Source organism: Sciurus vulgaris (assembly GCF_902686455.1).
Source record: "Sciurus vulgaris genome assembly, chromosome: 14".
NCBI lineage: Eukaryota > Metazoa > Chordata > Mammalia > Rodentia > Sciuridae > Sciurus > Sciurus vulgaris.
The window spans coordinates 52,216,104-52,242,705 of NC_136475.1; the positions used below are offsets into that span (position 1 = coordinate 52,216,104).

Sequence of the window (26,602 nt, forward strand, 5' to 3'; positions counted from 1 at the left end):
TTGTGATTCTCCTGCTTGCCTTCTAAGTAGCGAGGATTACAGGCATGCACCTCTGTGCCCAATAGGCACATCCTTTTTAAAAACAACTTTCTTGTTGTAAGTTGACATACATACAACAAGTTGTATGTATTTAAAGTACACAATTTGGTAAGTTTTGACATCCGTATACATGTGTGATGTCACCCAAAAGATCCCTCATGCCCCTTAGAAATCCTTCTTTTCCATTACTCCTTCCCTAATCATCTCTCTCCACAACCTTTCTTCCCCCAAGCCCTAGGTAATAAAATCACTAGACTGCTTTCAGTCACCACACATTAGTTTCCATTTTCTATAATTTTTTATAAATGGAACCATACAATAGATACTGGGTGTTTTGTTTGTTTGTTTTGGGTTTTTTGGCACTGTTAATTGAACCCAGGGATGTTTAACTCCTGAGCCACATCCCTAGCCCATTTTTATATTTTATTCAGAGACAGGGTCTTGCTAAATTACATAGAACCTTGCTAAGTTGCTGAGGCTGGCTTTAAACTCGCAGTCCTTCTGTCTCAGCCTCCCAAACTGCTGGGATTATAGGTGTGTGCTGCAGAACCCGGCTAGGTACTGTTTTTTGACTGACAACTTGTACTCAAGCATAATTATTTTGAAATTCATGTTATTGGGTCTTTCAGTAGTTTGTTCTTTTTTATGGATGAGTAGTTTTTCATTGAATGAATATAAACCAGTATTAGATATATGATTTGCAAGTATTTTCTCTCTTTTCATTCTCTTAACAGTATCTTTCTAGGTGTAAGTTTTTTATTTTGTTAAAATTCAGTTTGTCAAATTTTCTTTTATGGATCATGATTTTAGTGTATGATCCATGATTTTAGTGTTAATAACTAAGAAATATCTGCCAAATGCATAATTCTGTAGTTTTAAGTTTACATTTAGGCCTGTGATTCATTTTGAGGAAGTTTTTGTTATGGCATAATATATAAAGGCTTATTCTTTTGCTTATGGCTATCTAGTTGTTCCAGAACTGTTGATTTATTTATTTATTCCTCCCTCCCTCCCTTTCTTCTTATTCATCCCTCCCTCAAAATTCCCCCCTCTGATTTTTTTTTTTGGGGGGGGATGCTACTGGGGGTTGAACTCAGGGGGCACTCAACCACTGAGCCACATCCCTAGCCCTATTTTGTATTTTATTTAGAGACAGGATCTCACTGAGTAGCTTAGTGCCTCACTTTAGCTGAGGCTGGTTTTGAACTTGTGATTGTCTTGTCTCAGGCTCCTGAGCCACTGGGATTACAGGTGTACACCACCATGCCTGGATCTGTTTTGTTTTTTGAGATGGGGTCTTGTTACCCAGGGTGCCTTCCAACTCATGATCCTTTTGCCTCAACCTCCTAAGAAAATGGGATTATAGGCACATGCTGCTATGCCTAGAACAGTTTATTAAAGAGACTTTCTCCACTGACTTGCCTTTTTGCCTTTGTTTAAAATCAGCTGTCCATATGTGTGTGGGTCTATTCTGTTTCATGAATCTATTTCTTGATATGAATACTATACTGTCTTGTATGTGACTTTAGAAATCTTAAAGTTGAAGAGTGACTGACTTCAAACTTTGTTCTTTATCAAATTTGATTTGACTGTTCTAGGTCATTTGTATTTCTATATACATTTTAAAATCAACTCTTCAATTTCTACAAAAAAGCCTGTTGGGATTGGGATTGCATTGAATCTATAGATCAATTTGGGGTGAACAGGCACTAAACAATATTGAATCTTCTGACCCAGTGAACTCATGAATATAGTATAACTCTCTATTTGTTTGAGTCTTTGAAAATTTCTCTCAGTAATATTCTGTAGTTTTCAGTGTTCAGATCTGTAACATTTTTTTCAGATCACTAAGTGGTTAACAATTTTTATGCTATTGAAACTTTTATCTCAATTTTCTAAATTGTTATCAGTATATAGAAGCACAATTGAGGAACATCTATATTGTTTTTCCATATGACTTTATCAATTGGCATTTCCACCAACAGTGTAAGAGTTTCCCTTTTCCAAATCCTTGCCCTTTTTATCTTTTTGTCTTTTTCATAATAACTATTCTAACAAATGTGATGTGATATCTCATGTTTTTTGTGTTTTTAATACATGTATACATATTTACTTATTTGTTTTACTGGTTACATTTAAGATATAAAATATGTTTTTATATATCTATATATATAATATCTGTCTATACATAGTGATTATGGCAATCAAATTACCCCACCCATTATCTTTCATAGTTACTTATTTTGTGTGTGTGGTAAGAGCACCTAAAATATACTCTTTCAGCAAACTTTCAGTATACAATACATTATTATTATCAACTATAGTCTCCCTGCTATATATTAGATTACTAAACTTATTCATTCTATGTAACAGCAAATTCATCCCCTTTGATCTACTCCTTCACCTCCCATCTTTGCTAAGCACCATTCCACTCTCTATTTCTATGTATTCAACATTTTCTAGGATTCCACATATAGCTGAAATCATGCAGTATTTTTCTTTGCGAGTCTGGCTTATTTCACTTAGCCTAATGTCCTCCAGATTCGTCTATGCTGTTGCAAATGACAAGGTGTCCTTTTTTAAGGATGGATAAATATTCTCTTTCTTGTGTTAGAATGTGTTTGTGTGTGTCACAAGTTTTTTATCTGTCAATGAATGATTTTTTAAAAAATGAAGGAAGATACTAATAAATGGAAAGATCTCCTGTGCTCGTGGGCTGAAAGAATTAATATTGTTAAAATGTCCATACTACTCAAAGCAACATACAATTCAATACAGTATCAAAATTCCAATGGCATTTCCACAGAAATTGAAAAACCAATTCTAAAATTTATATAGAAGTACAAAGACCTTAAATAGCAAAATCAATCTTGAAAAAGAAGAAAAAGTTGGAGAGGTCACACTTCCTGTTTTCAAGTTACATTACAAAGCTCTAGCAATTAAAAAGTATGATGCTGGCATGAAAACACATACACACACATGGACCAATGCACAGAATAAAGCTCAGAAATAATCCCAAGTGTATGTGGTCAACTAATTTTTAGTAAGACCACTAAGAAGACACAGTGAGGGAAAGGATGATCGTCAACAAATGGTGCTGAGAAAACTGGATATCCACATGCAAAAGAATGAAACTAGACTCTTAAACCATACATAAAAAACTAACTCAAAGTGAATTAAATACTTATAAGACCCAAAAAAATAAAAATCCTGAAGAAAACAGAAGGAAAACTCCTTGACTTTGTCCTTGGCAGTGATTTTTTGGATATCACATGAAAGCACAGGTAACAAAGCAAAAATATACAAATAGGATTAGATCCAACTAGAAAGTTTCTGTATAAGGAAGGAAACAATCAGCAAAACAAAGGGAAAAATATTCATAAACCATATATCTGATAAGGGATTAACTAGCCAGGATATATAAGGACTTCATGCAGCGTCATAACAAGAGAAAAATCTGATTTACAAACAGGCAAAAGCTCTGAATAGACATTTTCTTAAGATATACAAATGGCTGACAGGTATGAAAAGGTGCTCAATCTGACTAATCATCAAAGAAATGCAAATAAGGACCATGAGATATTACCTCATATATATTAGGATTGTCTCACTAGACAGACTTAGGGTCCACCTATGTAAGGGACAGGAAAGGTCTTACTCAAGTGGTACAGTGGTAATCTGGTCTTGGTGTTTCTTGAATATGGTAGATTCCCCATTTTGGCTAAAAGAGACTTTAGTTTTTGCCTTTGAAAGTCTTCCCACTGAACCTTTTATTTATTAAGTATTGCTTCAGCTGACTTCTTAGGATCCTCTCCTCAGCTACTGCTTCTAATGATGTATAATCCCACAAAGACTCTCTTAACTGGGGTTACTGTCCTATATGTGACTTTTTTTTTTTTTTTTTAATGCTCACTACATGGACATGTAGTATAATCCATAAATAACATTTAATATTTTGCTTCGGGAGGACACTTCCAAGACAATTCCAGCCGACTAGAAACTCCGTGGAGTTTCCTTCATCCTTGAGAAACATGCAGTTTTATGGAAGTTGAATCTGTCCTACCTTAACTAACTCTGTTTTCTCACCTGAAAACTTTCTAGGCAAACATTAGGTACTTGTCTCTTTGTTTTCTAAATTCCAAGATGCTCACATCCAGCTGTATTCTTAAAATTTTGAAGATGGAGTCAAATAAAAATCTGGGAAATAGGTTTTTTTTCCCATTCACAAAAGGAACATAACCTGATGAATTAATTAGGAACTCACATTGTCTTTCTGTCTTGGAAGTTGAAGCATTTAAATAAAAAATGAATTGTAGTCATGGTAATTTTTTTGAAGTTATGCTGATTTGAAATTGAGATACTCTTTTTTGGTCATTGGCTGAGTCTATATATAAATTTCAAGATCCCAATTTGTGATGACTCTGCAAGTGAAAAGTAAGGACCACAGGAGAAACTATATTCCAAGGAAAGAAAGAGGAGAGTTCCAGGAATAAATAAGAGATGACAGAGATCTAAAAAGCACCCAGAAGCAGAAAGGCAACTGAGAAAAGTACAAAGCAGTCTACAACTCCAGTTCGGGTTGGGGAAGGAGGACTAACACTGTAAACGTAAGGTAAGCCTGGAGAGTGCAGGCAGCCCCAGTGTAGACAATGAACACTCCTTCGTATCCATAGAAGAAACCCATGATTCTTGCAAACTTTAAATCCAGTGCAGGAAGCCAGGCACCATGGTGCATGCCTGTAATCCCAGCCGCTGAGGCAGGAGGATCTTGAGTTCAAAGCCAGCCCCAGCAACTTAGCAAGATCCTATCTCAAAAATTTTAATTTTAAAAAAGTGAGGTTGAGGGGCTGGGGATGTAACTAGTGGTTAAGCGCTCTTAGGTTTAATCCCCAGTACAAAACAAACAAACAAACAAACCACAGGAATTCAAGCCAAAAGTGATTCCTCCTGCTAACTTTGGAGAAGAAATCCATTGCAGTGCTGGCTGTATCTCCAGGAGCCATCATGAAAAGGGGCCTGTTTGGGACTGAGCTGCTCTGTGGATCAGAAAACAATCACACTTCTGGATCCCTGATACAGTGACTGCAGAAGATGGCCCCTAGACATTCATGGGGAAGAGGGAGGGTCAGTCACAGACCCGCTGAGTTCAAGCAGTAGCGAGCTGAGCTCGGGCTGTGGAAGGGAGCATGGGCTATGAAGGGCACAGTGATTGTTGGCATTGTCCTCTGTGGTGAAGAGTGAGACCCATTGTGGTTTGCTGAGGGGGCTGGGTCTGAGTGCTTAAACCAAGGCCAACAGATTGCTTAGTTCCTGTGGCTGCTCCCCTTTAGCATAGAACTTGGTGGTCTGTTTGTTCCCCTACTATCCAGTGCATTTGGGGATACACGTTGGCCTGGACATTTGCCATGTCACTGTGTGGATAGACTGGGTAGCTTTGAAGCAAGTGGGCACTTGCCTGACCCCCATGCCACAAAACTGTTTGCTAGCAGCTGTGCACATGCACATTTTTTAAAAAAAAACCTCTGGAGAGAATACAGTCCTTTTGCAGACAGTGTTAATTGGCCCAACCTAGTGGGAAACTTGGGGCAGGATTCAACCTATGTACTGTACCAACCTGTTTTGTGGGAGTAGAAAGGAATTGCAACAAACCTTGACTGTGACTACCTTGTTCTCATACCTGATAAATTTCAAAATAAGTCTTCTTTAATCTAAGACTCTTAGCTTGAAGAAGTTTTTTGGACTCATTTTCCTTTTTCTTACTTTTATGTAATATTTATTTCATTCCTTTTGCTTTCTTAAATCTCTCACTTCCCCCTGCTTTCTCGTTTTCTTTTCCTTTTTCATCTTGCTTCTTCCTTTTTTCCTTTTCCATAGCCCCTTTTCATTGTTTTGTTATTATTACTTTGACCTTTACTAATTTTTAATTTTCTAGTTTATTCTATGATATTTTTGCCCTTTCCTATTGTTCTGAGTGGTGTAGTAGTTGGTTTAATTGACTTTTACAGTATTTCTATATTGGGTTTATCGCTGTGTTGTTATCGGGGTTTGTTTGTTCCTTTCTGAGTGGTACTGGAAATAGAGCCCGTAAGAGAAGACTGCTCACGAAAAATACCCTCACGTAGAAGTGGAAGATAATCCATCTCAACAGAGGTGCAAATCCCAACAAAACTACAAGGAATATGAAAAAACAGGGCAACATGACTCCTCTAAAGGTTTATAACTCTTCAGTAACTGAATCCAAAGATACTGAAGTGGATAAAATGGTGAACAGAGTATTCAAAAGATTTGTTTTTGAAATGATCACTGACTTCAGAGAGGATGCAAAAAAAAAAAAAAAAAAGTTGAATGAATGAATTAAGGAACACAATAAAGGATATGAAAGAGCAATTCAATAAAGAGATAGATATTCTTAAAAAGAACCAAACAGAAATTTTGGAAATGAAAAGCTCAATAAGTCAAATAAAAAACTCAAGTGAAAGTATCACCAATAGATTAGATCAAATAGAAGAAAGAATATCAGGGCTTGAATTATCACATTGAGAGTAATAAAGAAAAAAGTAAGAAATTATGAACAGAACATGACCTATGGCACATAACTAAGACACCAAGCCTATGAATAATCAGTTCAGATGAAGGAACCAAAGTACAGGCTTAAGGCATTAAGACCCTATTCAGTGAAATATAGCAGAAAATTTCCCCAGTCTTGGGAAAGATATAATAGACATTCAGGTATTTAGAAAATAGACATGACCAGAAAAGAACCTGTCCATGTCATATTATAGTTAAATTGCCAAAAGTACAGAACAAATAAAGAATATTGAAAACCTCAAGAGACTCCGAATCACTAAAGGCAAACCCCTCAGAACAAAGCAGATTTCTCAGCACAAATTCTAAAGGCCTAGAAGGCATTGAATGATTTCTTTCAAGGCCTGAAAGAAAATACTTGTCAACCTAGAGTACTATATCCAGCAAAGTTATCCTTCAGAATCAAAAGTAAAATAACCACCTTCCAAAATAAGCATAAAATGAAGGAATTCATAACCACTAAACCAGCAGTGCAAAAGGTATTTAAAGAGGAACCTAGGTATACGATCATGAGAGCATGGTAAAGAATAACTTTATTTTTTTATTTTTTTTTATTTTGCGGTGCTGGGGATCAAACCTAGGGCTTTGGGCTATCTCCCCAGTCCAAGAATAACTCTTACTAGAAGAGTTGAAAAGCAAATGAGACTTAAGGAATATGAAAGCCATCAAGCCTCACTGAATAAGGGAGAAAGAAATGAACATAGATCGTTTAAATCAACCAGAAGATAACAAAATGACAGGAACTGGTACATACTTTTTTTTTTTTTTGCGGTGCTGGGGATCCAACCCAGGGCCTTGTGCTTACAAGACAAGCACTCTACCAACTGAACTATCTCCCCAGCCCCCATACTTTTTAATAATTACTCCAAAGCTAATTGGTCTGAATTCTTCAATTAAAAGACATAGACTAGCTGACTGAATTAAAAAACAAGACTCAATTTTTTTTGCCATCTGGAAGAAACACCTCACCAGAAGAGAGAGACATAGACTGAAAGTAAAATGAAGAATGATATTCTAATCAAATGGAACCTGAAAGCAAGAAACAAATAAGAACAATTCATTAAAAGAAGTGGCTATTGTAAATATATATGCACTGAACATCAGAACTCTCAGTTTTACAAAACTGTAGCCATAGAGACAGGCTCCAGTACCCTAAAGGGTAATAAGTGGGTAACTTAAATACCCTACTTTTACCAATAGATAGATCTTCCAGATCCCCCACCCCAAAAAAAGAAGCATCAGAATTAATTTACATTATTGATCAAATGAACTTGACAGTCACAATAGCTGCAGAATATGCATTATTTTCATCAGCACATGAAACTTTCTTCAGAAAGAGATATTTTAGGCCATACAGCAAATCTTAACAAATACGAAAACGATTCAAATAATTTCTTGCATCTTATCAGACTATAATATTGAAACTAGAAATCAATAGCAAAAGGAACTGCAGAAAATGTACAGAGAGATTGAACAATATACTTTTGAGCAGTGGGTTATTAAAGAAATTGGGAATGGGTTTTTAGAAATTCCTAAATCAAATGAAAACACTACCAGAACCTACAGGACACAGCAACGGAAGTTTTATGGGGGAAGTTCATAGCCATAAATGCCTGCGTTAGAAAAACAATCTCAAATAACCTAATGCTGCAACTCAAGGCCTTAGAAAAAATAAGTCAGGCCTGGTGGTGCACGCCTGTAATCCCAGTGGCTCAGGAGGTTGAAGCAGAAGGATTGAAAGTTCAAGGCCGGCCTCAGCAATTTAGTGAGGCTCTAAGAAACTTTGTGAGATCCTTGCTTAAAATAAAAGAACTAGGAATGTAGCTTATTAGTTAAGTGCCTCCGGGTTCAATCCCCAGTAGGCTCCCCCTTCAAAAAGAAAAGAAAAACAAAACTAATTAAGCCCCAAAATTAGTAGAAGAAAAGAAATAATACATGTCAGACACAAAGAAATGAAATAGAGACAAAATAAATAAATAAATAAAATACAATGAAACAAAGAGTTGGTTCTTTAAAAACATAAAATTGACTAATCCTTAACCAAACTAACCAACAGAGAAGATCCAAATAAATAAAACTAGAGATGAAAAGGGGGACATTACAGTAGATACCAGTGAAATCTAGAGGATTGTTAGGAAATATTTTAAAATACTACATGCCAATAAATTTTTGGACATATAGGACCTGCCAAAAATTGAACAAGATGATATATAAAAATGTAAATAGGTCAATAACAAGCATTCAGACTAAAGCAGTAATAAACTCTTCCAGCAAAGTAATGCCCAGGACCAGATGGATTCACTGCTGAATTGTACCAGACTTTTGAAGAACTAATACCAATGTTTCTCAAATTACTCCATAAACAGACAAAAAGCATACACAGGTACTCTCCCAAACTCTGTTTTACAAAGCCTAAATGGTAGTAGGGTTTTGGTAGGGCTACTACCAAAGCCTGATAAAGACATATTAAAAAAGGAAAACTATACACCAATATTCTTGGTGAACATAGATACAGAATACTCAATAAAATATTTGCAAATTGAATTCAATGTCACATTAAAAATATACACTGAGATCAAGTTGTTCTTATTCCAGGATGTAAGACTGGTTCACCATTTGCAAATTAACAAATGTAATTCACTACATAAACAGAATCAAAGATAAAAATTACATGATCACCTCAATAGATGTAAAATAAAAAACCCTTTGATTAAATTCAACATCCCTTAGGATAAAAACTTTTAATGAATTAGATATACAAGGATCATGTCTCAGCAAAATAGAGGCTATCTATGACAAATCCACAGCCAACATCATACTGAATGGGGAAAAACAAAGAATTTTCTTTAAAATAAAAAATGAGACAAGGATGTACACCCTTAACACTCTTATTCAATTTAGCACTGGAAACTTTAGCAGAACAATCAGGCAAGAGAAAGAAAAGGATTTAAATGGAAAAGGAGAAAGTCAAATTAACTGTAGATGATATGATTCTATACCTAGAAAATCCTGGAGAGAGTATCATAAGTCTCTTAGAACTGATAAATTGAGCAAAGTAGCAGGATACAAAATCACCATACAAGAATTGGTAACTTTCCTGTACACCAATAATGAAATCAGGAAAACAGTCCCATTCACAATAACCTCAAAAAAAAAAAAAAAAAAAAAGGAATAAACCTATCTGAGGAGTCGAAAGACCTCTATAATGAAAATTATAAAACAAAAAAATTGAAGGAAATATTAGAAGATGTTCATGGGTTGGGAGAATTAATATTGTTCAAATGACTATACTACTGAAAGCCATCTACAGTTTCAGTGCATTCCCCCATCAAAATACCCATGGCATTATTCACAGACTAGAAAAAATAATCTTCCAGTTCATATGGAAGCACAAAACACCTGAATAATCAAAGCAATCCCAAGTTAAAAGAACAAAGTTGGAGGAATCACAATACCTGATTTCAAAATATGCCATAGAGCCATTGAAATAAAAACAGTGTGGTACTGGCATAAAAATAGGTACATAGAATCATGGAAGAGAATAGAGGATCCAAGAATAAACCAACATATCTATAGTCATCTGACTATTGATAGAGGAGTCAAAAACATATGCTGGAGAAAAGAGTCTTCAATAAATGGTGCAGGGAAAACTTGGTATTTGCACGTAGAAGATTGACACTAGATCCCTCACAAAAATCAACTCAAAATGAATCAAAGACCTTTAATGTAAGACCTGAAAATTTGAAATTATTAGAGGAAAACAAGGGAAACACTTCAAGATATTGGTATGGGGCTGGGGATATAGCTCAGTTGGTTGAGTGCTTGCCTTGCAAGCACAAGGCCCTGGGTTCAAATCCCCAGTACTGCAAAAAAAAAAAAAAAAAAAAAAGATATTTGTATGAACAACAGTGTTCTGAACAAAAGTCCAGTAGCTTAGGAAGTAATAGCAAGAATGGACAAATGGGACTGTATCAAATTTAAAAGCTTCTGTACAACAAAGGAAATGATCAACAGAGCAAAGAGGCTACAGAATGAAAGAAAACTTTGTCAGCTCTTCATCTGACAAAGAATTAATATCCAGAATATAAAAAGGACTCAAAAATTAACACAAAAAGAACAAGAAATCCAATTAATAAATAGGCAATGAGCTAAACAGACATTTCTCAAAAGAAGTACAAATGGCCAATAATTATATGAAGAAATGCTGAACATCTTTATCAGGGAAATGCACATCAAAACTGCATTGAAATTCCATCTTGTTCTAGTCAGATGCTCTCAAGGCTGCAGGGGGAAAGGAATACACTGTTGGTTGAACTGTAAACTAATATAGCCATTTTGGAAATCAAAATATTCTCAAAAACACACAAATGTAACTACCATATACAATAGAGATACCTGCATGTGCATGTTTATTGCAGCACTATGTACAATAAGCAAGTTGTGGAATCAATCTAGATGCCCATAAACAGTGAACTGTTTATATATATGTGTGTGTATGTATATAAATATATATACACATATATTCTCTATATAAATATGTGTGTGCATCTATGTATCACATTTTTATCAGTTTATACATACACATACACACAGTGGAGCATTATTCAGCCCTGAAGAAGAATGAAATCTTTTCATTTGCAGAAAAGTGGATAGAACTGGATCTCATTGTGTTAAGTGAAATAAACCAGACCCAGAAAGACAAGTATCACATGTTTCTCTTGTGTAGAATCTGGAGTAGGTGAGGGAGGCAGCATGCAAGTAGAAAGGGTACTATTAGGGAAGGGGAGAGGGACCAGGGGCAGGGAGTAAGTGGTAAGAGAGGGTAACAGGATGAATTTGATCAAAATATATGCATGTATGAAAATGCCACAAAGAAACCCATCATTTTGTGCAATTAATACACATTTTTTTAAAGATTCTAATTTGTTATTCTCATTATTTTCAAAGTTAGGGTATATATATACTCTAGCTACATATGTAGTTCTGAATATCTAGTTTTGTATTTGTCTCATTTAGTCATAGAGCAATATAGTTTACATGAGGAATTTTATCCTCAATGTATTTGTAACTACATCTTTTGTTTTCTGTATTCAAAACAGTTTTTCTTTGGTCACAGCATTAATGATTTGCACCATTAATGGGAGACTCCTGTGACTTGAAACAAAATAAATTTGTAAATTTATTTTCTCACAGTTCTGGAGGCCAGAATCTGAAATCAGAGTGTCAGCAGGGTTGGTTTCTTCTGGAGATTCTAAGGGGGATCACCTACCTTCTATTCTGTGTTAGCAATTTTTCTGCATATCTTGGCTTGTAGATGGATCACTAATCTCTGCCTCATCTTCACGTGGTATAAAAAATGATATTTAGTCATTATCTAAAATATAAAGTTTAATCTATATGTATTACTAAGCTTTTAGAAAATAGAGAGATGGAAATAGTAATATGACATAAGAAAAAGCAAACTATTTCTGAAAACATTTGACTCAATTTTTTTTCTTTTTGTAGCTATTGGAAAAATTAGAGGAAAAACTCTTCCATTACTCTTATTTTTTGAGGCTATATTTAGCACAAGCCATGCCTTTAAACATCCTGTTGATGCAGATCTAACCCTAGAAGGAATCAAATGTGGATTATCTGAAAAACGGTTGGATTTAGTTATCAACTGGGTCACCCAGGAAAAGTAAGCAAAATTTAACTTCCTTTAATTGTGACATTTTGTTAACAATGTTGTTTGGTCTAAGAATTATAATAGTTTTCTTATCAGTACATTATCTGAGCATTTACATCAGGTCCCTATTGCAGTTAATCAGAAAGTATTCACTAAGCATTCATAGAGTAATGAGGTCTAGTCACAATAAACCTAAATAAAGAATTGATTCATGGCACTTCATGAGATGATTTATGAGAACCTAATAGTAATGTGTTGGGGACTGTGCCATCTGGATGGTGCCAGAACGGTGCCTGATCACATCAGCAGCGAGGAGGTTAATTGACATAAGCCACTCAGATGATTTATCATCCATGCACACAATGTATGCGCATGTGTTCTCCAGCACTCCTAATCTTGCTTAATCTTTGCATAAGAGGCGTGGCCCTGCCCTCCGCTTCCTGGAGGTGATATAAGCGGCCGTAGGCAGAAGGCGAGGACAGCGGAGCAGCAGCTAGCAGAAAGAAGCACAGAGAAGCCATTAGCAGAAAGGAAGAAGAAGAAGCAGCAAGCAGATAGAAGCAGCGAGTAGGGGCAGCGGCAGAAGGCAGATCGCAGAGCGGAGAACTGAGAACACATCTTTAGGTTGCAGATCACAGATAGGCAGATTGCAGTACGTGGGACACATCACTAAAGCACCTTAGGTAGACGCACCCTTAGTTCACAGGATGCAGGATGCATCTTTAAGAAGCAGCAGAACTATGAAGATATAGATATCTCTGAAGGTGTAGTCTCTCTCTTAAGCAAAGTCTCTCTTTCTCTCCGATAAGCAAAGCCTCTCTCTCTCTCCTCTCAAAGCAAGTAAGCCTCATTTCCTCTATCCTCTATAAACAAGCAAGCAAGGAAGCAGTCCAGAGATAGAAGTAGCTCAGTTTCCAGTCCACCTTTGATAAATACCCGCGCAATTGTTGCTGTGGGCGGTAATAAATATCCGCAGATGGCAACAGTAATGGAAGTTGAGCAGTACAGATAGAGAAGGATTGGTCGGTATCACACTGATTGGGAGAGAAAAGGCAGATTTGAATCTGGTTCTGGATAGGCTGTGGGAACTTGTAAAGAATAAAAACCAGGAGACAATGTACAAGCAACAATGTACAACATTCAAGAAGGAGGACCAAGGTAGTATTTATAAGAACACACAAACCAGGCAAGGTTGACAGGCAAGAGGTGACTTCTTGAAACTGAATCTTAGCACAGATTAGCAGGTTAGGTTCCCTGGAACCAAAGCCTGGAGACAAGAATTTGGGAGCACATGGTTAATAGAGGGAGGGCTTCTCAAGAAATGTACTAGGGAATGAGTGAAACAGAAGAGGGAAGGGGAAAGAGTCAAGCAAGGATATGGCCTCAGGCAAAGTCTGCTTGGCCTAATTTGTTGCTCAGGAGCATAAACCACACTATAGAGCTGTTGTTCTATATTTCTCTATCAGTCAAGAGCTGTGGGCTACCTGGAGGCGAGGGAGCACATAGATTCCCAGGAGGCAGAGAGGTACCTGTGAAGGACCAGCAGCCAACACACAGAGCAGTGAGGGAAGAATATCCTGGCCCTGAAGGGAAAATTTGGGTGGGATATTAGAGTGGCATCTGTCCCAGTCAATCATTTGCACAGAGTAGTTCTATTTGCCTCTTACATTAACGCATACTTTATTCAGGCACAACTTATGCAGGATTTTGTGGTCATAATTCTTAGGGAAACTCATAAGAGGAGAGTTAGTGGAACATATTGCAGCTCCTGTTACTATGTAGAGTATTAGGTCTCTAATTTGTTTTTTATAACTTTATTGAGGTAAAATTTACTGTTACACATATTAAGAGGATATAATTTGATGAGTTTTTATAGAAAATAGCTTTAATGGGATATAACTGACAAAAAACTCATTTAAAGTATAGAATTTGACAAATTTTGACGTAAGTATATACTCACGAAATCTTCCCCATAATTAAGATAATAAACATATCCATAATTCCCAATTGCTTCCTTATGCCTCTGTTTTGTTCCTTCCTTCCTTCCATCTCCTTACTCTGCCTCCCTCTCTACCCCCAGGTAACCAGATTGACTTTTTATCACTGTAGATTAGTTCATGTTTTCTAGAATTTTATATTAATGGAATTATACAGTTATGTATTCTTTTTTCTCCTTCGATTGGCTTCTTCCACTTAGAATTATTTTCAGAGTTATCCATACTAATCAGTACTCATTATCGTTCTGTTCTGTCATCTAATTTAAATTTTTCTTATTCTTATACATCTGTTGGTTTTGATGACTTGCCTGGTAGGATGACCTTGGTTGCCAAACCTTTATCAAACAGAAATGAAAAGTGATATCTTTAATTATACCCAAATGTTCTTACTGCTCATGCTGATGATTTCTAGGTAGAGTTTTGTGATAGTACAGATGATTCACTTCAATTGCATGTGAAGATGACGAATTAAAATATGATGACAACCAGACATGATGGTGCAGGCTCGTAATCACAGCTGCTCTGGAGGATGAGGCAGAAGAATTGCAAGCTCAAAGTCAGCCTCAGCAACTTAGAAAGGCCCTAAGTGAGACCCTGTCACAAAATAAAAACTGAAAAGGACTGGAGATGTGGCTCAGTGTTAGGTGCCCCTGGGTTCAATCCCTAGTACAAAAAAAAAAAAAATCTATTCTATCAAGCTGTCTCAACAGAACTGATTCTTCAGTTTCAGACTCTCCTAATAGGCAGTTATGTTTTTTCTCCCATTGCTTCTTATAAATCTATAACAAATTTTAAAAGTAACAATCCTGCATACTTTGTTTTCTTTTTAGTATAGATGCTTGCAAGATCTATTACTAATTTTGAGGTAAAATCTTTATCTTTAGCCAACAATTACTAAGTTATTTTTATTCTATAGAATTTAGAATCTGAACTCTATGTAGCTGTTGAGAATATTGTGACCCCCAATTATAAGAGAATTTTTGTTTACCTTGTAATTTTAAATCCTGTCTGTCTTTTCAGGAGAGTTTTAACCTTGTTTATAGATTTTTGTTTTTGTCCTTTAAATTTATTTTCCTTTTGAGACAGGGTCTCACTAAGTTGCAGAGGCTGACATCAAACTTGTGATCCTCTACTCTCAGACTCCTGAGTCACTGGAGTTTGTAGATGTTTTAAAAATTTGATATCAGTTTCACCAAAATATCTTCCCCCCAAATAATACTTGTTCATTTTGTTGTTGTTAAATCTCAGATATATTTATTTTATTTTACATCAATTGTCTACTGATTTGGAATCATTATAAGGTATAGAGAATCCATTTCTACTATGCTGAATTTTCAAGTATTTCAGTCTCAGCTACTCATCAAGAATTCTCTAATGTGTGCCCTATTGATCTGCTTGCTCTAGGCTGACATTTTCAGAGAAGGCTGGGGATGTGATTTGTGATTACGGGGAACAAGATACTTTTAACAAGTCCAAGTGCCTGGCTTTAGCTCAGAATATCTACAGTGAATGTGGCCTCCATAAGAAAGCTCTTTTTTGCCTATGTAAACAGGGTCAGATCCATGGAGCTGTGGAATACATACATCAATTCAAGGACTTTACTTCTGGTAAATAAAAGAGCTTATTTGTGTGCATTCAAATTCTAAACTTTAATTGTAAGATCACTGATAATAGCAGGTGATATTTTAAACTTATATTATAAAATCTATTTTATACATACTGATAAATAGGATATTTCTTTTGTAATTTTTCATGAAAATAGTTAAGATGGAGTTTATTGACTTTCATTGTAGATATTAACATTCATTATGCATTTTCTCAAGACTTTTAGTAAATTAGATAATATTGGAAATATGTAGTCTTAAAGATAAATTTAATGGATATGCAACATAAGGGCTTTTTTAAAATTACTGAACTTATCTGTCATGTATAATATTCTAAACTATAAGTATTAAAATTGAAAAGATTAAGGAAATAATGTTCATTTCAGAATTTTTAAAACACTTAGGTTATATCAGGATGCTGAGATACAGTTTTTCATTTTTACTTTCAGATGACCTGATAAAGCTAATAACATTATGTCCTCAAACTGAATTAATTCAATGTCTCACTGAAGAAAAGAATGGGAAACCACCATTTTTATCTTTTGGACTTGCCATACTTCATCTGTTCTCTGTGAATATGGAAAAAGTTGGCATTAAACTACTTCAGGAAGTAAACAAAGGTGGGAAAGGTAAGTAGAGGAAAATGTTATGAAAGAAATATTAGTGGATTATTCAGGGAAAGGTTCAAGATAATTATGTACAAGTTAACTCAGATTTTCCTTAGGGTTCCTTCTTAACTTGAGACTGGACACAATGGCACATGCCTCTAATCCCAGCTAGTTGGAAAGTTGAGGCAGGAGGATTTCAAGTTGGAGGCCAGTTTGGGCAATTTAGTAGGACCCTATCTCAAGATACAAAGATAAAAAGGGTTAGGGGTATAACTCAGCAGTAATGTACCCCCAAGTTCAATCCTTAGTATTCCCTGCAAAAAGAGAGTTAACTTTAGGAGTTTATAAATATAAAAATTACCATGTCAATAAGAGTCTATTGGCATACTATATGTGTGTGTGTGTGTGTGTGTGTGTGTGTGTGTGTGTATTAGTTGTAGATGGACACAATACCTTTGTTTTATTTATTTATTTTTTTATGTGGTGCTGAGGATTGAACCCAGTGCCTCACATGTGCTAGGCAAGCAATCTACCACTGAGCCACACCCCAGCCCCAATACTATATATTTCTTCAGAGAATTAGAATGAAGAGAGAATCTTTTTAAAGCCCAAGGGAAATGCACTAACAATTAATTATATAACTAATACTTTTATAAAAACTTTACATATATTAACATATGTGTACTTTTAGCAATATTTTATGTGTATTTTAAATGTTATTTAGATATAAACATGAATTTTAATTCCTAAACCAAATGTGTGCATATTTAATATGATAATCATTCTGAATCTAACTGCAGTGGGATGGAGAATTTTTAAAATTCCCTTTTTTCTCTTTCATTAATTTAACATAGGAGTAGAGTAAGCAGCTTGATTTTATTTTTTATTTTTATTTTTTGGTACTGGGATAAGTAAAGTACAGAGGTGCTTTACCACTGAGCCACATTCCCAGCCCTTTTTATTTTTTATTTTGATAGGATCTCACTTAGTTGCTCATGGCCTCACTGTGTTGCTGAGGCTGGCCTCAAACTTGCAATCCTCCTGCCTTAGCTTCCCTAATTGCTGGAATTACAGATGTACACCACTACATGTGTCTGGTGACAATCTGGTTTTAAATTATTGTCTATCATCAAGGAAAGAAATTGCCTGAAAACATATTTGTAAAAATAATTTAATATTTTTAAATTCTCATTGCAGATATCATCTTAAATATTTGAGGACTGGAACGTAGCTCAGTGGCAGAGCACTTGCCTAGCATGTGTGAGGCACTGGGTTTGATCCTTAGCACCACATAAAAATAAACAAATAAAGTGAAGTCATGCTGTCCATCCACAACTACAAAAAAAAATTGTTTTTAAATAAAATTTAAAAATATTTGATAGGAAAAAAACAATTGTGGTAGAAATAAAATAATAGCAATGATTAATCCAAAGAGAAATCCTCTTTTATGAAGTATCACTAAGTGATGCGGGTAATTGGTAAGAAATTTGTTTAGCAGAATTCCACTATTACGTATAATTATAATGCACTAATAAAAAACTTAATTACATAAAATGATAGATCACATAGTGAGTCACTGTCATTGAATTTCAAAAGTAAATAATGTCATTATATTTCTTTTAAAAATAAAATTGTTGGTCTGGGGGTATAGCTCAGTTGGTACAGTGCTTGCCTCACAAGCATGAGGCCCTGGGTTCAATCCCCAGCACCACACACACACACACACACACACACACACACACACACACAATAAAATAAATTATTTCATTTCCTTTAGAAAAACATTTGTTATAGAAGTTACATCATTAAGAGGCTTCTGTTTAGGGAAAGGATGGAGGATTTGCCTAAGAGTTTCTGAAACCCTTGGGACAGCACTCCTTAGGCATTTACTGAAGTGCTTGAAGAATCATGAGAACTCAAGCAAAGATACTTAGTTATTTGACAATTTCTAGTAGTGAATAAGGAAGAGCCAGCACTCTTCACTTTCTGAGCTCCCTGCCTTCCAGCCTTCCGTGTCTGCTACCTTACCAAAAAGAAGATGAGTGGAGTAGTGTGGAATGTGAAAAATGGTAGAGGGTTGAATTGAGATATGAAAGGGTAATGATAAAGGGGGAGAAGGAACTAACAGTTGAAAACTTACCCTGACCTAGTCTAAGCATGCTACATTATATCATTCAACTTAATGGAAATCAGGTAGAGTTCAACAGTAACTGAGTTCAAATTATGTACCTTTTTTTATTTTTGAAGAATCACTGAGCCCATCATAGTGGCACATGCCTGTAATCCCAGTGACTTGGGAGGCTAAGGTAGGAGGATTGTAAGTTTGAGGTCAATTTGGGCAATTTAGTGAGGTCCTAAGCAGCTTAGTGAGACCCTCTCAAAAAATAGAAAGGACTGGGATGTGATTCAGTGGTTAAGCACCCCTGGGTTCACTCCCCTGTACTTAAAAAAAAAAAAAGAAGAAGAAGAATCATCATCACTAAGTGTGGTTTGCCAAATAAGTATTATACTGTAATACTGTATTTTTCTTCTCAGATGCCGTAGAACGTCTTGTGATAAGTGACTCATATTGCTCCATAGAAAATTGGCAAAAATTGGCAAATATATGTTTACAGAATGGCTTTGACAAATTATCTAATGACATCATGTCTATTCTTCGATCTCAGGCTGGAGTTTCTGAAATTTTTGAAGAAGATGATACAGTCAATTTAATGGAACATGTTTTTTGGTAGTTCTGTATTTTAGCCAGTTGAGGGAGCTTGTACAACATTTTGCAGGCAAACTAGTTTTGGCATAACTAACTTACAAATAAATCTAGTGTATGAAGCTCACGGAAGTAAATCACACTTCTTTTGTTATGATTTCAAGTTGACTTCTTAAAATCTTAAAATTTAAAATCTTAAAATTTTTGAATTTTTGAATACTTGATATTTTTAGGAAAAAAGTCTGAGGTCCTTTTTCTGTGTAATGCAAGAAAAAGCAGGATGATGTTTCAAGGTTGACTCGTTGACAAAAAGAGTACAATAATTTTGTACTGCTGATTTCAAGATGTGTCCCATGATTTGGCATATATAAATATGGCAAAGGTTAGGCTTCTACTAAAGTTGGGCATCTTGATATGTTTCTTACTTAGAGGGAAGACCAGCCAAGGTTTGCACTTAAGTAGACCTGGGACACCTATAGGAATAGAAAATGTGTCATAAAAAGTGTTATTTTATGACTTTCAAATATGTAAATATTTGAAGTATTTGAGAACTCAAGAGTTCTGTACCTTGTACAGGTGTGAAAGTCAAAATTGTTAATGATCAGTATGATAGGGGCACCAGTCAAGCAGATCAGACATTCAACTAATCAGAGTAGCTTTCTGTCCTGTCACATCAGAACATAACAGTTGAATGTCAGCCTTGACCACGGGATATGGTAAAAATTAGCTGATATTACATAGAATAAGAACAAAAAATCATAAATTTTTTTCCTCCTAAATTTTTTTATTTCACAATGGAAAGAATGTGAACTTGGAGTCAGTCTTATATTAAAATTCTAAAACTGTGTCTTACTCATTTGTAAAATATGCCTGATCTAGGTTTGTTATGAGAATTAGTGATAATTTGTATGTATAGTATAAGTATATAACATAATGGAGAAATTTAGAAGATGGCTATCATTTCTATGTAGTAGGCCCCAGAAGCACATATTCTGTTTAATAAATAATTAATCCCACATTTCTGTCCCTTTGTATGCTGTAATTATAATTTTTTGAAGTAGTTGACATTAGTTTAACTTATTGCCTAAACTCATATTTTGGTTGCCTGGCATATATTATAAATCCAGAAGTGTACTGGCTGAGTTTAATTTTTCCTATAGTGCCAAATGGTTATGGATAACTATACTTCCAGTTTTCTAAAATTTAATATTTTTACTAAAGTAGTATGCATAGTGTAAAAACCAATATATTATTAAGATATTTATAGATTAGTATATTTTCATATATTAACATATATTCTTATTTCTGATCTTTCATTAGCTGTAATTTTTTAAAAGAACAAATGAAGGACTGTGACTGTGGCTCAGTGGCAGAGCACTTGCCGAGTACACATGGGGCACCAGGTTTGATCCTTAGCACATATATAAAAATAAGCAAATAAAATAAAGGCATGCTGTCCATCTACAGCTACCAAAAAAAAAAAAAAGATGAAGGACAGAAAAAAAGAGAAAGTAAGAGAGTGTTTCAGTCACATCAATTCTTTAGGTCCCAATGGTTTAAGACCTTTTTTCCTTTGAGACTTGCACAACTGATAGCAAGCTCCTGTTCACTGACAGAACTTAGGAACAAAATGTGACCATGAAGTCCAGGGGGATGAAATAGGCATATAAATCTGGAAAAAGCTTATTAAGCAGCAGCTGTTGTTGTTTTTCTCTTAATTTTACCTTGATTTTGAAATGTTTTTTCCTTTGCTCATTATGATTCCTTCTCAGTTATCATTACCTTTGGCAGCTTTCCTAAGGAAAGTGAAAATTGTCAAGTGAATATAAATTATGCCTGGAGGCATTTTAAAGTCAAGAGGAAAAGTGAGAACACAAATGAAATGGAGAAGGAGAACGAATTGAGTTGTGAGCTATGTAGTGCTTGGAAGCTATAAGAACCTTCCGGTAATTTACGCTGAAAGACGTATAATATGGTCCCACCACAGAACCTGCCTCACGGACTAGCTCTACCCCTACTGAGCTTTGTGTTCTTTTCCTCATGCTTAAGATAAATTTATTTATTTTTTAAAAATATTTTTAGAGAAGGAAAAATTTATTTAGGGGTTCATGGTTTCAGAGGTCTCAATCCATAGACAGGCTCCATTCCTTGGGGCTCAAGGTAAGGCAGGACATCATGGCGGAAGAGTATGGCAGAGAGAAGCAGCTCACATGGTGATCAGAAAACAGAGAGAGCAAGACGAATTTATTTTGACTGGATAATTTCTCTTGTCATTTCAAAACTCTAAAATTCAGTAATCTGAGGGCTGAGGATTCAGCTCAGTTGGTAGAGTGCTTGCCTTGCAAGCACAAGGCCTGGGTTCAATCCCTAGCACAACAAAAAATTAAATAAATAAAATAAAATTCAGTAATCTGAAAAGATACAAATTATTTCTCAGTGCTTTTTGATCTTCTTCCTAAATTTGAAATACTCAGATTCAGCATCAGCATTGACCAGCATTACATACAGTTTCTGCTATCGAAATCACAACTTTAATGGAAAGGCAGCATATTTTTAAAGTTTTATAACAGTAATTCCTTAATATCATTAGTAGTACATTCAAATTTCACCAATTGCTTAAAAGTGCTTTTTTAAAAAAAGGCAATTGAGTTGTTTGAATAAGCATCTAAACAGTGTTCCTGAGTTCTATTTGATCTAGTAATCTAGAGTATATCTCCTCTCCTGTCTGTTTTTTCTCTTGTCAGTGACTATGTGAACTGACTTGATTGCTACTGAGAATGTTCCACATTTTGGATTTCTCTGATTATTTCCTTATAGTATTATTTTACTTGTTCTTCCATTTCCCATATTTACTATAAACAAAAGTTAGCTCTAAAGGATCACCTAGATTTAGGATCAACTCTTTTAACAAAGATACTCAAAGGTGATGCTGAGTACTTCACATTCCTTCATGGTATGAGGCACCCAATGTTTGGTTGTCTCATGCCAGTACTTTTTGAGATAAATTCCCAAATCCTTAACATGACCTGAAACCCCTACATAATCAGGATTTCAGCTGCTTCTTCAGCCTTATCGCCTATTGTGCGCCTCACTTTCTTTGAACTACATACTTGCCTTCTTTCTGTTCCTCTTGTAAGGGGATTTAAAATACTTTCTTCTACCTAGAAGTCTTGTTCCTTTCTTTTTACTTTAAAGCTCAGCTTAGTTAAAAACTTCCTCAGATGATCAATGTGTTATTTGCATGTAAAAATATGCCACAGTGAAACCCATTATTCTGTGTAATTAAAATGCACTAATAAACAGGTAAAAAAAAGAAGATCTTTAAAAAAATTTCCTCAGGGAAGGAAACCTTTTATGACATCCTTAATCATTCCCGTTTTCCTTTTTATAGTCTTTCCCTTATTGCAGTTATCATCCTTGTAGTCAAGGATATTAATTTTTATTAAGGGCAAGAATAGCTTTTTAAGGGTCTGAGGGATGGGGAGGGCATCATAGTAGTTTTCTATGGCTGTTGTAACAAAGTACTACATACGGAGCCATTTAACAAGCAGAAATTTATCATCTCATACTTCTGGAGGCTCGAAGTCTTAGCTCAAGGTGTCAGCAGGGTTGATTCCTTCTGAAGGCTCTCTCTTTGGCTTATAGATAATGAACTTCTCTATGTATTTTCACATTATCTTTCATTTATATGTTCCTGTATCCAAATTTCTTCCTTTTATACCAGTCATATTGGGTTAGGGCCTACCCTGATGATGTCATTTGAACTTGACCCTATCTCAAAATAAGGTCATATTCTAATGTACTGTGGGTTAGAACTTCAACATATGAGTCTTGGAAGGATATACTTCAACCCTTAACAATTATCATTATATCACTGAAAATATAGTACTGGACACAAAATTGATAAAATTATATCATGTGCAAGTATGAACATGTCAGAATGAATCCTATTATGTATAATTGTTATGTGTCAAAAAACTAAAAAGCAGTAACAAAAAATGAATGTTCAATAAATAGTTGCTGAATGAATAAATACCTGAATGGGTCTAATATCTTTAATATTTAATGCTAATTTTATTAATTAATTTTTTGCTAAATTTTACTGTATGTACACGTCTACAATTATATCACATATTCTAAAAAATGCATAAATTACAAATGTAGAGCTCAATGATTTTTCACAAAGTGAACATATCTGTGTAACCAACTCACAAAGAAATAAAACACCAGTGGAATGTTCCAACCCCTACCATCCCTCTTCCCAAAGTAGCTACTCTCCTGAATTTTTACACCATAGATGAGTTTTGTCTGAATTTTATACAAACAAAATAATGCATTTATTCCTTTCTGTCTGGCTTTTTCTTTGTTGTTGTTTTATTTGTAGGTGGACACAATACCTTTATCTTATTTTTTATGTGGTGCTGAGAATGGAACCCAGGGCCTCAGGCATGCTAGGCGAGCTACCACTGAGCCACTTCTTTTACTCTTTATTATTTTCGTGAGACTTTCCTTGTTGTATGTAGTTGTAGTTACTCATTCTCTTTGCTATTTGTTAGTCTATAGTATGAGTATACCACACTTCTACTATAAATGAACATGTTTCCAGTGTGGGGCTAATACATATAGTGCTCCCATGAGCATTCTAGTACATGTCTTCTATGCACGTATGTGTGCATTTCTATTGGATAAGTGATCATGTTATTCTCCTCTGAGCTACTAGGAAATATGTGTAATAGAAATTTTGTGTATTTTTGTATATTTTTCTTTCTGAACTTAGGGCTTTCTTCATTTCTTATATAGGGCACTTCTTTGCTTCTCATATAAAGTCAAGAACAAAATTCTTTCAGTGCTCTTGGGTGCCAGACACTGTGCTAGCAATTTAATATATGTTCTAATAAAATTTTCTTAACAATTTTTACAGTAGATATCATCTCCATTTTTACAGACTCCAAAAAATTATTCTCAAGTATATAGAGGTCTGATACTACTGTAAACTAGTGAAATTATCACACTTTCACATAGGGACATCTGACTACTTTTTTAAAGGGACAATGGTGATAGATTCCAGCCAGTTTTTATTAGGGAGGATTATGGACTTGGTACTACCCTCTCAGAAGCTAGAAATATAGATTTGATGTATGTAGTCCTGATTTTCATAATACTGTGTGAGTCAAACAAGATACTTGTACAGACCAAGATTGACCTATAGACCAGGTTTAATTTTTGTGTTTATCAACTTTAAAAACTTTTTGAGTTGATAATGAAAGTTTAAAAAAATGCTTTTTTCATTCAGAAAAAGCTGCTGTAGAGTACCCAATTTACTGATGTAGTGGCACTAGAAGAGGGGATAAAATGTAAAGCAAATACGTGTATTGCCAATCCCGTATGGAGGCCATTTTGATTTTTAAGGTCAAGGAACTTGGAAGGTAGCACACTTGTAATTTTTGTGTAGAAAGAAGAAAAGATACACAAATAATGTTGACACCTTTTTCTCTAAATAATTTATCAGTATCCTTCTCCACGTATATTGCCAGGAGAGTGGTTAGGAAGCAACATTACAGCCGGGTGTGGTGTCGCAAGCCTGTAATCCCAGCATCTCTAGAGGCTGAGGCAGGAGAATCTCGAGTTCAAAGTCAGCCTCAGCAATAACAAGGCACTAAGCAACTCAGTGAGTTGACTCTAAATAAAATAAATAGGGCTGGGGATGTGGCTCAGTGGTTGAGTCACCCTGAGTTCAATTCCTGGTACCAAAAAACCAGAAAGAAACAATATTACAGTTTCTTAAAAGAGGCTACTTAGATACAGCTTGAAGATTTCCCTACTTGATTCTTATGTCTATTCAGTTACCTCTTTAGTAGAAATTCCATTGTGGCTGTGAGGGTTTGCCATTACCATGTTTATCAAAATACCTGCGACAGTAATCACCACCAAAGGGCTGGGGTTGTGGCTCAGTGGCAGAGTGCTTGCCTGCCACGTGTGAGGCCCTGGGTTTGATCCTCGGCACCATGTAAAAATAAATAAATAAAATATAGGTATTGTGTCCCTCTACAACTAAAAAAAAAAGTGTTAAAATAAATCACCAGCATTTTCAGCCCTCTACTGGGTGCAGACACTACCTTTAGCTCTCATCCGTATTAATGTGTTGAGACCACTGGGGAGAAGCCATATTTTTAATCCAAGGAACAGTTGCATGGGTTATATTCTGTTATTTAAAAGTACTGTAAATAGGGCCAGAGTTAGTTAGATATGGGCTTATGTGGAGTGCATGTCACCCCCTTATGGTTTGAATGTGTCTCCTAAAGTTCATATGATGGAAACTTGATCCACAGTGTTGCACAGCTGGAAAGCAGGCCCTCATGAATGGGTTAATGCCATTATCAAGGAAATAGGCTTATTATTGAGGTGGTGGGTTCTTAAAAAATGACAGGTTTGGCCCTTTGTGCTTTCTCTCTCATGTCCATGTGATGCCTTCTGCCATGTGTATGATGAAGCAAAAAGGCCCATACCAGATGCCAGCACCTTGGTCTTGGACTTCCAATTTCCAAAACTGCAAGCCAATAAATTTCTGTTCATTATCAATTACTGGTCTGTTGTTTTCTATTATAGTAACACAAAGTGAACTCTCCAACTCTGACTGTATAAAGATTAGGATTCCAACAACACAGCCTATTCATGTTCTCCTACAACTCTTTCCTCACCACGCATATTCACATTCACACTTTTTGTTTTGGCATAGGGGATTGAGCCCAGGGCCTTGCACATGCTAAGCTTATGCTCTACCACTGAACTGAGGAAATCATATCACCAGTAGCAGGTACAAGAAAAAAGCACATATCTGTTTTTTAAATTAGAGTTTTATAGTTATACATAGTATTTGAGTTCATCCCTACAAAATCATACGTTCATGGAAATCAATTTCAGTTCATGATTCCTCCTTTTCCCTCCCCTTCCTCCCATCCTCCTTTTCCTTTCCCATTTTCCTTCCTCTACTTGACTTCCTTTTGCTCATCTATTAATTTATGTTTGATTGATTCTTTATATTATCCTATCCTCCCCTACCCATTTCCTTTATTTTACTCTACCTTCCACATATAAGAGAAAACATTTGACTTTTGAGTTTGAGTTTGGCTCATTTCACTTAGCATGATATTTTCCATTTCCATCCATTTACCAGCAAATGCCATAATCTCGTTCTGTTTTACGGCTGAGTAGAACTCTATTTTGTGTGTGTGTGTATGTGTATGTGTGTGTGTGTGTGTGTGTTTATATATGTGTGTGTGTATACATATATATAAAAAACAATTTGATTGATAGTAAATTTTATTATCAGTCATATACATATATTTATTATGCATATTTTACTACAATGAAAATATTAGGAATCAGTAAACAACATG

At 35.4% G+C, this 26,602-nt stretch overlaps 1 protein-coding gene across 4 annotated transcripts in view; it reads left to right on the forward strand.

Annotated features, from left to right (window-relative positions):
• The window catches only part of CLHC1 (clathrin heavy chain linker domain containing 1), a 47,142-nt gene extending 21,093 nt beyond the window's left edge, over positions 1-26,049 (forward strand). For 2 of the 4 annotated variants that reach the window (XM_079110216.1, XM_079110217.1), the window contains exons 9-12: positions 12,130-12,304; positions 15,694-15,896; positions 16,343-16,522; positions 19,037-20,426. In XM_079110216.1, coding sequence (XP_078966342.1) covers positions 12,130-12,304; positions 15,694-15,896; positions 16,343-16,522; positions 19,037-19,233 — 755 coding nt within the window. In that variant the 3' untranslated portion in view covers positions 19,234-20,426. Of the gene's footprint in view, positions 1-12,129; positions 12,305-15,693; positions 15,897-16,342; positions 16,523-19,036; positions 20,431-25,696 lie in introns of those variants that run through there. The other 2 variants (XM_079110218.1, XM_079110219.1) reach the window with 2 other exon arrangements.
• Positions 26,050-26,602: the final 553 nt, after the last annotated feature.